At 40.5% G+C, this 12,912-nt stretch overlaps 1 protein-coding gene across 3 annotated transcripts in view; it reads left to right on the forward strand.

Moving 5' to 3' along the window:
* The window catches only part of TRAF5 (TNF receptor-associated factor 5), a 47,825-nt gene that overhangs the window by 31,652 nt on the left and 3,261 nt on the right, over positions 1-12,912 (forward strand). For 2 of the 3 annotated variants that reach the window (XM_011938372.1, XM_011938380.1), the window contains exons 5-10: positions 504-668; positions 1,301-1,378; positions 1,686-1,760; positions 6,301-6,393; positions 10,685-10,825; positions 12,511-12,679. In XM_011938372.1, coding sequence (XP_011793762.1) covers positions 504-668; positions 1,301-1,378; positions 1,686-1,760; positions 6,301-6,393; positions 10,685-10,825; positions 12,511-12,679 — 721 coding nt within the window. Of the gene's footprint in view, positions 1-470; positions 669-1,300; positions 1,379-1,685; positions 1,761-6,300; positions 6,394-10,684; positions 10,826-12,510; positions 12,680-12,912 lie in introns of all 3 variants that reach the window. The other variant, XM_011938363.1, reaches the window with a different exon arrangement.

Here is a 12,912-nt window from a genome sequence, read left to right on the forward strand (position 1 = left end):
ATCCTTTCCCTTTCTTCCTTGAGTTAGGATATGCCCTTCTCTCCTTTTTTCTTTTTCCTGTGTCCTTTTACCATCTGCTGTGCAGCGACCCATACTTGATGCTGGGGGTTGGTATGAAGAGTCCACAAAAAAAAAATAAAAATGTCCTTGAAGAACTGGTAAATTAAGGAAAATATGCAAGAACTAACCTGAGAAGATGAGCATGTTATTAGATCATCTAAAACAAACTTGGTGTACTTCCCTCCTCACCCATCTTCCCGTGTCCTCTGAATTCCCCCCAAGACTGGCTTTCCCATCTCTGGCACAAGCATCCCTCCCCATGCCCTCTCCTCAACAGAGGCAGTGGGCAGCATCCCCTGAGAGCCTACCCTCTGCCTTGCCCTGTGCAAGCCTTTCTGCCCAGCTGCCCACCCTGTTCTCTCTCCCTCCCTGGGCCTTCCAGCTGACTTCCCTCCTACCACACTGGTCAGCAGGTCCCACTGGCCTGTTGTTATCTGTTGCAGGATCACCTTCAGCAGTGCTTATTTCAAGCTGTGCAGTGTTCTAATGAGAACTGCCGGGAACCAGTCCTACGGAAAGACCTGAAAGAGCATTTGAGTGCATACTGTCAGTTTCGAGAGGAAAAATGCCTTTATTGCAAAAAGGATGTGGTAGTCATCAATCTACAGGTAAAAAACAACACACACAACAGTCATCTTTATGGAGCTAAATTATGCCTGACTGGTCACAGTGAATCAGGTGGAATGCCAGAAGAACATTCCTGCATTTGTTTTTGTACAGAATTGGTCTAAAGAATTTGCTTTTTGGAGAGAAGTTCTGTGAAAAGCTTAAAACCTTCTTGTTGGTAGCACCCTCTTCATTTATTATTGGCAAAAATATTATTTGAACACATGCTGTGTATGTGTAAGGAATGCTGGGCGCTGAGTCACAAGGAGGTGAAGATAATGTCTACTTTCTGAATTCTGCAGTGTAGCTGGGGAGGCAGGATGTAGGCATAAAAAGAAAGCATGGGTACCTTTTACATGTCCCGAAGGAGCTGTGCTGGCAGTTCCCCAATCTACCTTCTTTGAGTCCTGTGCTCTATGACTTACTTTTGAAATAATTGGAAAATTTAATATTTTAATTAAGTTCATTTATACCTAGAAAGTGGACATCTTTAATCCGTTTTTGGAACTAGGCAATAACTTCCTGTAGAGAGTAAGCCACATGACATATATCCCCAAAGAGACACAGGTGTAATCACTGTGAGGCCATGAAAGACAACCCTTGGCTTTGTTTTATTGTACTTTGTCTGTTTCAGAATCATGAGGAAAACTTGTGTCCTGAATACCCAGTATTTTGTCCCAACAATTGTGCGAAGATTATTCTAAAAACTGAGGTAACTGCAAATAATCCTCTCTGTAGATTTTATGGAAGATGAAGTTTTAGTAATCATTGTGGTCTGTGTTTGATAAAATCCCAAATATAAGGGCCCAGGGCTTAAATTATACTCATGACCATGACATATCTGTCTTCCCTTCTCTTTTTCTGCGAGCTCTCTTCAGTTTTCATCACAGCTGTTTCTTGCCAGGCCTCTCTCCTTCTCCTGGTCCTTGCCTTCTTCCCAAGCCACCCTTGCCTCCCTGATTGCTGCAGTTGGAGAATAAGTGATGAATTTCTATAGCTTGTGACTCTGCATTTCGTAGGTGGATGAACACCTGGCTGTATGTCCCGAAGCTGAGCAAGACTGTCCTTTTAAGCACTATGGCTGTGCTGTAACGGTATGGAATGACTTTTTGTTTCTGCCTATACATTCTACTGTATAATTCACTTGGCAAGTTCAGTTTACTCTCTATTCCATCGAGGGTGGAGAATTACAGTTCTGAGAAATTTAAGGTTAATTATTTTAGAGCTTTCCAGAGAAACAGAACCAATGGGGATATATACATATATAGAGATTTGTTTTAAGAAGTTGGCTCTTGCAGTAGTGGGGGCTAGCAAGTCCAAAATCTGCAGGGCAGCTCAGCAATCTGGAAACTCTGGCTATCTGGAGTTTCTATGCTGCAGTTTTGAGGAGAAGCATTTTTTCTTCAGGAAACCTTAGTGTTTGCTCTGAAGGCCTTCAAATGATTGGATAAGGCCCATCACACTATAGAGGGTAATCTGCTTACTTCAGGTCTACCAATTGTTCTCACCACGTCTGTGAAATACCTTCACAGCAACATATAGACTTGTTTTGAGCAAACAACTGGGCACCTTAGCCTAGCCAAGTTGTCACATAAAATTAACCATCACAGTAATTATTGGTAGCACTCTCTTTTTCTTTTTGTTTTTTTGTTCTTTTTGTTTTCCTTGAGACAGAGTCTCACTGTGTCACCCAGGCTAGAGTGCAGTGGCGCAATCTTGGCTCACTGCAACCTCTGCATCCTGGGTTCAAGCAATTCTCCTGCTTCAGCCTCCTGAGTAGCTGGGATTACAGGCACCCGCCACCACGCCTGGCTAATTTTTGTATTTTTATTAGAGACAGGGTTTCACCATGTTGGCCAGGCTGGTCTTGAACTCCAGACCTCAGGTGATCCACCTGCCTTGGCCTCCCAAAGTGCTGGGATTACAGTGCCGTGCCTGGCCCACAGTAATTGTTTCTAATTCTGATTCCATTTCCTCCACCTGGTTTGGGAACCTTCTGGGGTTACTCCTCTCATGATTACAAATCCTGGTTTTATGGTGATATACCCTTGTATGTCACCAAGATTACTGAAACAAAATGGACTTAAAATCGTGTTTTAATATGTATGTAATTACCTTTTAAATACTTTAAAATAATACTCAATGAATTATATAAAATAAAATAAAATTTGATTTCTATTTCAGTCTTTTTAATAGATTCCAGATGGAGCAGAGTTTTAGGCATTAAAATATATCATGCTCTGTATTATCATTCTGTATTTTCTATAATCTAAAATTATTCCGAAATAAAAGGTTTACTTCAGAAATCATGAAAATACTAGAAGGAAAGATGAGTGTTTTTTTTTTTTGAAATGGAGTCTCGCTCTGTCGCCCAGGCTGGAGTGCAGTGGTGGGGTCTCGGCTCACTGCAAGCTCTGCCTCCTGGGTTCATGCCATTCTCCTGCCTCAGCCTCCTGAGTAGCTAGGACTATAGGTGCCCACCGCCACACCCGGCTAATTTTTTGTATTTTTAGTAGAGACGGGGTTTCACTGTGTTAGCCAGGATGGTCTCGATCTCCTGACCTTGTGATCTGCCCACCTCAGCCTCCCAAAGTGCTGGGATTACAGGTGTGAGCCACCATGCCCGGCTGAATTTTTTTATTCTTAAAAGAGGCTGGTGTGGTGGCTCATACCTGTAATCCCAGCATTTTGGGAGGCTGAGGTGGGTGGATCATTTGAGGTCAGGAGTTCAAGACCAGCCTGGCCAACATGATGAAACCCTGCCTCTAACAAAAATACAAAAATTAGCTGAGTGTGGTGGTGCACGCCTGTAATCCCAGCTACTCGGGAGGCTGAGGTATGAGAATCGCTTGAACCCGGGAGGCTGAGGTTACAGTGAGCTGAGGTCACGCCACTGCACTCCAGCCTGGGTGACAGAGCGAGACACTGTCTCAAAACAAACAAACAACTCCCTGCCCCGCAACAACAACAAAAGCCCTTTCTTAAATGACTAACACAAAACCAGAAGCCATAATTTTGATAAACTTGTAAATATTTAAAACTTCTATATGATTTTTTAAAATACCATAAATAAAGTCAAACAGCAAACAATGAACTGGAGGGAAAAGTCTGCAACATATGATCAGACAAAAAAAAAAAAGGGGGGGACTATTTTCCTTTATGTACAAAGAAACCTTTAGTGTTAATAACTTACTCAACTTAATGGAAAAATAGGCAAAGAAATATAGTATCTAGGAAGTTCCAGAAAAAAATTAATTTGACTGATAGATGTAAGAAAAGATGCTCATTTCACTCCTAAATAAATGTACATTATAACAAGAAATATAATTTTACCTAATGTCATCAAATTGACAAAGATTAAAACATCTTATGATAGCTCACTTTTTTTAGGGTGATTTGGTTATATCTATGAAAATAAAAAATGAATCCACACATTGACCATGCATTTCTGCTAGGATTTATGTTACAGATATCCTTTCTTAAATTATACAGTGATTACACATACACAAACACACATAAAGATGTTTATTATTGTTTGTATAGCAAGAAAATCCCACAACAACCCAAAACTAAAAACAACCTGTAAGTCTATCATTAAAACACCAACTATATGATTATATATTCATATTTTAGAATATTATATAGCTGATAAAAATAATGAGGTATGTAAAAAATTAAATATAGTATGTTCTCATTTGTGTTAAAAATGTGTATATATCCTTACTGACTCTGGTAAGACTAGGAAATTGGGTGTGGAGATGGAAGGAAGGGGCCTTTTACTTTTCATTCTTCATCTTATGTTGTTTGACATAAGCACATTTTTTTTATTTTAAAAACCATTTGAAAAAATGTATATTGTGAGAAGGATTTTTAAAAAAATCTATGAAGAGTCTATAAATTTGTCACATATCAAACCAGAGGTTGTCTTGGCCGCAAAAAGGATAGGGTTTACCTTTCTTGTGCATCAGCACAATTGTCCAGCTTGGGCAACATGGTGAAACCCTGTCTCTACCAAACAATACAAAAATTAGCCAGGCGTAGTGGCGCACCCTGTAGTCTCAGCTCCTTGGGAGGCTGAGGTGGGAGAATCCCTTGAGCCAGGGAGGCAGAGATTGCAGTGAGCCAAGGTCATGCCATTGTACTCCAGCCTGGGCAAGAGAGTGAGACCCTGTCTCAAGAAAAAAAAAAAAAAAAAGTGTAGAAATTGCTTTCTAGCTCTAAAAATGATCTTTATAGTCAGTCCCAAATCTCCAGTTGGTTTGTATTCTAGAACTTGCCTCAGCATCAGAGCTTGGGATGGCTGGGGGAGTTATTCTCTGGAACCTTATTTAGGACAGCCTGTCACCAAAGAAGCCAACCCTAACCCAAATGGAAATTGATGATGAATATTTATTTAGTTAGACTGCATGGATCACCTTGATGCACCTAATAAACATTTGCTTTTACTACTAATATAGGCAGGCAGTCTGCAAAAAAAATATTTTAATGATTAGGGAAAAAGCAACCATTTCTTCTTGCAAATGTATTCTGTGGTTTTGAGGGCAACATATATATATGGGCTGAAATTAAAATCAGGTGGCATTCCTTCTGCCCATGGCAGCCAGTCCGTGATTGGAGGCAGCATGGAAATGTGCTTGACAGGAGGAAGAACTAGCGTTGACTTAAAACTGATTTGAAGAGGCCAGGCGCGGTGGCTCATGCCTGTAATCCCAGCACTTTGGGAGGCCGAGGCAGGCAGATCACGAGGTCAGGAGTTCAAGACCAGCCTGGGCTATATGGTGAAATCCCGTCTCTACTAAAAATACAAAAATTAGCCAGGCGTGGTGGCACATGCCTGTAATCCCAGCTACTCGGGAGGCTAAGGCAGGAGAATCGCTTGAACCCAGGTGGAGGTTGCATTGAGCCAAGATCGTGCCACCGCACTCCAGCCTGGGCGACAGAGTGAGACTCCATCTCAAAAAACAAACAAAACTGATTTGAAGATAACCCACGAAGGAGATAGGTTTTATATGGGAATAGTTGAGAGATGATAATAACTACACTTAACCCACAGTCATATACTCCCAGGGCAAGGAAGAAAATCAGCACTGCGAATTTTGATATTGGCCTGATTCTCTGTCTCATGGATATTGTAGAATCCTAAAGCTGGGGCCAGGTATGGTGGCTCACACCTGTAATCCCAGCACTTTGTGAGACCAAGGCAGGCAGATCACTTGAGGCCAGGAGTTCGAGACCACCCTGGCCAACATAGTGAAACTCCGTCTCTACTAAAAATATGAAAATTAGCTGGGTGTGGTGGTGCACACCTGTAATCCCAGCTACTCGGGAGGCTGGGGCACAAGAATCTCTTGAACCCAAGCGACCAAGGCTGCAGTGAGCCAAGAACACACCACTACACTCCAGCCTGGGTGACACAGTAGGGCTGTCTCAAAAAAAAAATAAAAAAATGAATCCTAAAGCTGGAAAAGGGACCCACTGGAGTCATTTTTCCTGCAACCCACTAGAGACTGGTGCATGTTTAAACTATTAAAGTAAGCAAAGTTGTTAAGATTCTATTTTAGCAGAATATCCTACCACCTCTTTCATTTTTGAAGCCTCTCAGCAACCTGACTTATTTTTCTCTTCATATTGAAGGATAAACGGAGGAACCTGCAGGAACATGAGCATTCAGCCTTACGGGAGCACATGCGTTTGGTTTTAGAAAAGAACGTCCAATTAGAAGAACAGGTAAATCTTCAAAGGTTCAAATAAAAAGTGAGGCAACAGAATTGCTGGGATTTGCCTGCTCTATGCTGGTATTTTTCTTTTCTCCTCTATTTCAGTATGAGTCAATTGGAGGTAGATGTTTTTCTATTAAGTGGCCAAACAGGCTCATAGGATTATAGAACATTAGAATTGGAAGCTGCCGTTAGGATCTTTGGGTCCGTCCCCCTCATTCAACAGATGAAATAACTGAACTATGAGAAATTTTTATGTGTTTTAATCGTTAAGTAGCAGAATTCAATCTCAAAACTCATGTCCTCTGATTCTAAGTCCAGTACTCCCCATGGTATACCATAACTGCCTCTCAATAGCCTATCTACACACCTTTTGGTTAATACCTGGCACTTAGCAATTTGATGTTTCAGTTAAATTAATATTACTGTGAAACAACAGTTGACTATCTATTCTAAGCACTATGGGTTTTATAAATTTTGTGGTAACTCTAAGGAAGCTTTGCAATCTGATAAATGCATACATACACACTTATTTCACCGAGTTGTGATTATCAAGTGAAATTATATGCAAATGCCTGCCATAGTGCCTGTGGCACTCATATTAACCTCAATAAATGCTGATTCTATTGAGCAATTTTTAGGAAAGTTAATTATTTTGTTAGAACATCTCAGAAAATCAGACTTTTCTTTCTTTTTTTTTTTTTTGAGACGAGTCTTGCTCTGTTGCCCAGGCTGGAGTGCAGTGGCGCGATCTTGGCTCACTGCAAGCTCCGCCTCCTGGGTTCACACCATTCTCCTGCCTCAGCCTCCCAAGTAGCTGGGACTACAGGTGCCCACCACCACGCCTGGCTAATTTTTTGTATTTTTTAGTAGAGACAGGGTTTCACGTGTTAGCCAAGATGGTCTCAATCTCCTGACCTTGTAATCTGCCCGCCTCGGCCTCCCAAAGTGATGGGATTACAGGTGTGAGCCACCGTGCCCGGCGGAAAATCAGACTTTTCAAGCCCAGGTAGGGAAGAAAACCATTTTCAGAAAAGGAGCTGATGTTTACTACTGCAGATGATTTTTTGATGTCTGATTTTCTATTAAAGTATGTGGGTGAGTTCCAGGGTCAGATCCTGGAGAAAATTAGGAAGACTGATTAAATAGTAACTTTGGTAGAAGGCATGCTGCCTAGTAACCGTTACGAAGTTTTTTCTGTATCAGTTGCCTCAATTCATCCATCCTTTCATTCAAGAAACACCTACCATATGTCAGGTACAATGTTTGCTGCTAGGGACACTGAGCCAAGGAAGACATAGCCTCTATCCTTGAAGAACTAACATAAATGTAAACAGGTTAGTTGTCATGCCTTGTAGGACATGCTGTAACTCAGTCTGGGGTACAGAGGCTGCAGCAGTTTATTCTGGGGGAGTTGGGGAAGACTTTCAAAGTAAGACATCCAAGGTGCCTCTTGAAGGAGGAAAGATTCATCAGTTAAAATGTTGTGGAAGAAGGATATCCAAAAGGGAGAGCTTGCACTGAAGCAGGGAGGCATAAGAAATGCTGATGAATCAAGGAAATGGGGTTTTAGAATGAATAGACTTCTGAGTATGAGGTAGAGAGAGGCTGGAGACTAGTGTGTTGGATCCAGATTGCAGTGGCCTTTCGTGTAGCCTAAGAAGTTTTGAACACTGTGCATTCAATTATTTTTTCATTCATTCATTCTCTGCCTTGTTTCAGAAAGGTTTTAAGGACCAGAAGTTTGAACTAATTTTTTTTTTTCCAGTAATAGGGAGCTAATGGAGGTTTCTTAATTGGAAAATACTTGGTCAGCTAATTGTTTGTTTGTTTGTTTGTTTGTTGAGATAGGGTCTGGCCCTGTCACCCAGGCTAGAGTACACTGGTGTGATCTGGACTCTCTATAATCTCTGCCTCCCAGACTCAAGAGATATTCCACCTTAGCCTCTTGAGTAGCTGGGACTATAGGTGTGCACCACCACACTCAGCTAATTTTTGTATTTTTTTTTTTTTTTGTAGAGACAGGGTTTTGTCATGTTGCCCAGGCTGGTCTCATGAGCTCAAGCCATCTGCCTGCCTCAGCCGCCCAAAGCGGTTTGTTTGCTTTTGTTTTTTAAAGCAAGACAGTTGGTAAGAGCATGGCAATTGATAAGAGTGAAGGCTCTGGAGCCAGAATGCCTAGGTTTGCAGCCAGGCTGCACACTAGCCATATGAGTTTGGACAAACTACTTCATTTCTGTCATCCCCCATTTCCTCATTTGTAATTGGGGTTGTGGTGACGGTAAAAAGGGATAATATAGTTAAGCTAGTAGCACAATGCCTAACACATAATAAGTACTTCAATAGTAGGTAGAAGCAAGATACTGGAGGTGGTGGTGGTGATGTTGAAGGCTCAACCAAGGCCATGTCGGCTGGAAAAAGAGAGAGTATCAAGAGACCTTCTGAGGTTGTAAATGACATGCATTAAGCTGAGTAGGGAGGGGACATGGTAATGATATTAACCGAGATGGGCACTACAAAACTGGAGCAGGTTAGAGGTGAGGGTGCAGAAAGAGACAAGGAGTTTGCTTTTGGTCAGGCAGGTAGGTGGAAGTCAGCTCTAGGGTTCTAAATAAAGGATTCTAGGGCCAGAGATCAAGTGATTGTCTCAGCCATTTGTGCATTCATTCATAAAATATGTATCAAATGCCCTCTCTGTGCCAGGCACTGTCCTAGGCTCTAAGGATAAACAAATAAATGAGATGTAGTCTCAAGAAACAATTTAGTGGAGAAGAAGACCAAAACAACAACAACAAAAAGCAAGTTATAAGCATGATAATGATGATTTATACACTAGAAGATGGACAGGGTATCATGGAACTTGAGAGGTGGTCTCGGTGGGTGGTGCAAGTAAGGAAATATTTCCAAGAGGATGTACCCATGAGTGGAGGCTTAAAAAGTGGTAGTTTTTAGATGAAGAGAGAGGTGTATGAGAGATCAGGGCCTGACGGGAAATAGGAGTTGTGTGGTCTTGCTGGGCAGGATGTATGTGGGATGTGAATGGGCTTGAGGCTGAAAGTGTAGCCAGGGGCAGGTCACGTAGGGCCCAGTGTCACCTGTAAAAGCAAGCCACTAGAGACGTTTATGCAGGGAAGGCTCACGACCAGATTTTTCTCTTAATATTATTCTGGTCACAGTAAGGAATACAAATGGAAGGAGAACAAGACTAAAGCCAGGGAGAGCATTCATGTTGTTCATTCATTTAACAAATATTTATCAAGCACCTACTGGTGCCAGGCAACAGTCTAGTTGCTGGGGTCATAGTGGACTGTGAGGTTCATGCCAGTCCCGGCTTTCACGGAGCTTATGTTCTGGTGTGTGTTGTGAGTAGAATGGGTAGAGCAGGACCAGTTAGAAAGCTGCTGTTGCAGCCCAAGGGAGAAATAATGAAGACTGAAACTAGTGCTGAAATGAGAAATGGATGTAAGTCTTTTTGTTTCTATTGTCATGTTAAAAATTAAAATCGGCAACTGTTGCAGATTGAACGGATATGGGAATAAGAGAAGAGCTGTCTAGGATCAGCTTTAGGTATCTAATTGTTTCCTTCAAGTAGATTATAAAATCTGTCAATATGCTACCTACACGTTTTGCCTATCACTTGCTGGCTTGTATGCTGGATGGGTTACTTAAACTCTCTACCTCTGTTTCCTCATCTGAAAAATGAGTCTAATATTCGTGAAACTCATAGGTTCTTTGAGGCATACAAGAGCTAATGAATATTAGGGTATGATAGTCAGCAAGTTTTTGCCATTATTACTATTGATACTTCGCATGTAACATTTAATGTGGTATGGTGATCAGTACTCTTTGGTGGTAGTTTTATTTTGTTTTAAGAGACAAGGTGTCACTATGTTGCCCAGGCTGGACTCAATCTCCTGGGCTCAAGTGATCCTCCCCCATCAGCCTCCCAGGTACCTGGGATTACAGGTGCCTGGCTTCTGTGGTTGCTTGATAAGTCCATGTTGAATGAATAAAGAGAACCAGTTCAGTAAATTCAGTCAAGTGATGTCTGTCACTACATGAACCATCATAGTAGGTTAGGTATAGAAAAGGCTGATGAGAAATTCTGTAGATGTGGCTTTTTGGAACCACCTGTAAATATCTTCCTATAATTATGTAGGAATCTACCTGTAAATATTTTCCTAGAAATAAATATGTACATTTTTTCCTAGAAACACTTTCTTACCTGCAAGTACGATTTTAACTTATATGCATGCAGTTATATTCAATGACTTTATTTTTCCTCACATTCCTGTTATTAGATTTCTGACTTACACAAGAGCCTAGAACAGAAAGAAAGTAAAATCCAGCAGCTAGCAGAAACTATAAAGAAACTTGAAAAGGAGTTCAAGCAGTTTGCACAGTTGTTTGGCAAAAATGGAAGCTTCCTCCCAAACATCCAGGTAAGAAATGGCCTTTCTGTTGAATTTGGCTTTCAATTGCAGTGAGGGTTTTTCTTTTAGCTTTTTAAATAGAAATAATTTAAAATATACAGAAAAGCTATAAGAATAAGATGGTGCAAAGAACACTTGTATAACCTCCACCCAGATTCACTCATGGTCAACGTTGTGTCCCATTTGCTTCATCATTCATGCTCCCCTCCACTGCTCCTCCCCCATCATGTGTGTGTGTGTGTGTGCGTGCGTGTGTGCATGTGTGTGCACATACTCTTTCTAAACCATTTGCGAGTACGCTGCATATTTTATGGCCCTTTACCTCTACATGTTGATACTTCAGTATGTATTTCCTAAGCATAAAGATCTTCTTTTACACAACCCCAGTATGTTTAGCAATATCAGTAACTTTAACATTGATACAATACTTCTGTATAATTTATAGCAATTCGGGTTTTAATTAATGTTGGGCCAGTATTAATCACTTGATTGCAGATTCACTGAGAGCATCTGTAGTTCTGCATTTTGTAGTCAACAAATGAAACTATTAATTCCCTTGGGAAGAAAATGCTTTAAACATCACTAAAATATAGCAAAAATAGTACTTTGTAAATTATGAACGTTAAATAACCATAAATGAATTCTGATGAATAATGTCTTTATCATGATTATAAAATTTATAGTGAAAAAGATTTCAAGACATGTGGTGTAGGCAATATATTTGAAATTTAGGTTATCCCAGAAAATCTAGGCCCTATAATTTCCATGCTTAGCCAGCATATTATACATTAAACACACACACAAACACCCCCATATACATACAATGTATATGTATGTGAAATATATATAATGTATATATGCATATGTGTATATACATGTATATGTACAGATGCTCCTCAACTTACAATGTAGTTATGTCCTGATAAACCCATTAAGTTGAAAATATTGTAAGTCAAAAATGTGTTTGATACACCTAACCTATTAAACATCATAACCTAGCCTAGCATACCTTAAATGTGCTCAGAACACTTAAATTAGCCTACAGTTGGGCAGTCATCTAACACAAAGCCTATTTTATAATAAAGTATTGAATTCCTCATGTAATTTATCAAATTCTGAAAGTGAAAAACAAAATGGTACTTTGAGTAGCCATACCTTATATTATACACACACAGGGAAAGGGAGGAGTAGTTTTATTTAATCTCTTCCACCTGAGAGAGCAGTCAAAAGTTTAGGTCTTACTCAGGGCCTTCTGTACCACCCGTAGAGCTCAGGCCAGAACAGGTGCGCCTGTTCCATCTAATTCTCCACCTTCTAGCAGAGCAAGAGTGAATCAGGAGATTGGCTTCTAAAAAGAGGAAGAAGTGTAGGGCAAGAGGAGAGACAACATGAAAATAAATATGTAAAGATGGGTTGGAGAACCAAGCAGAGGGAAACGGAGGGAGGATAAAAATTAGATAAAGAAAAGTTCAAACATTTGGAACAGGAGCTGTGGTAGGAGAGGAGGAGGAGGAAGATAATTAGGTGGCTCATCTCTCTGTGATCCTCACTGAATTTTATTTTCTGGGCTTGTATTTTTCATTCTGTTAATTGATTAAATGTGATATGTTTGAATTGAAAAAAATTTTAATCTCAATGAATTGCTAAAATATTAACTAATTTTTTAAACATGATTATCCATTTTGTAATGAAAGGTTTTTGCCAGTCACATTGACAAGTCAGCTTGGCTAGAAGCTCAAGTGCATCAATTATTACAAATGGTTAACCAGCAACAAAATAAATTTGACCTGAGGCCTTTGATGGAAGCAGTTGATACAGTGAAACAGAAAATTACCCTGCTAGAAAACAATGATCAAAGATTAGGTATGTCTGATATTTTATTTCTCTTTTGGTGACTCATTTGTCTGCATGTGTTCATGAAACAACCAAACACCTGGCCAAATAGAGAGTCACATCTGTCCAGGATAAACAATGGCTGAATCTGCTATTTGTGAAAGCATCATGAGATTCTGGCCACTCAGGCAAAAATGAGGGAGGGCCACAAGTGAGGTTGGGGGACTGGGCTAGGAGATTCCAAGACTGGAAACAGGTCAGCA

This window comes from Colobus angolensis, unplaced genomic scaffold, assembly GCF_000951035.1.
Source record: "Colobus angolensis palliatus isolate OR3802 unplaced genomic scaffold, Cang.pa_1.0 Scaffold100, whole genome shotgun sequence".
NCBI classification, from domain to species: Eukaryota; Metazoa; Chordata; class Mammalia; order Primates; family Cercopithecidae; genus Colobus; species Colobus angolensis.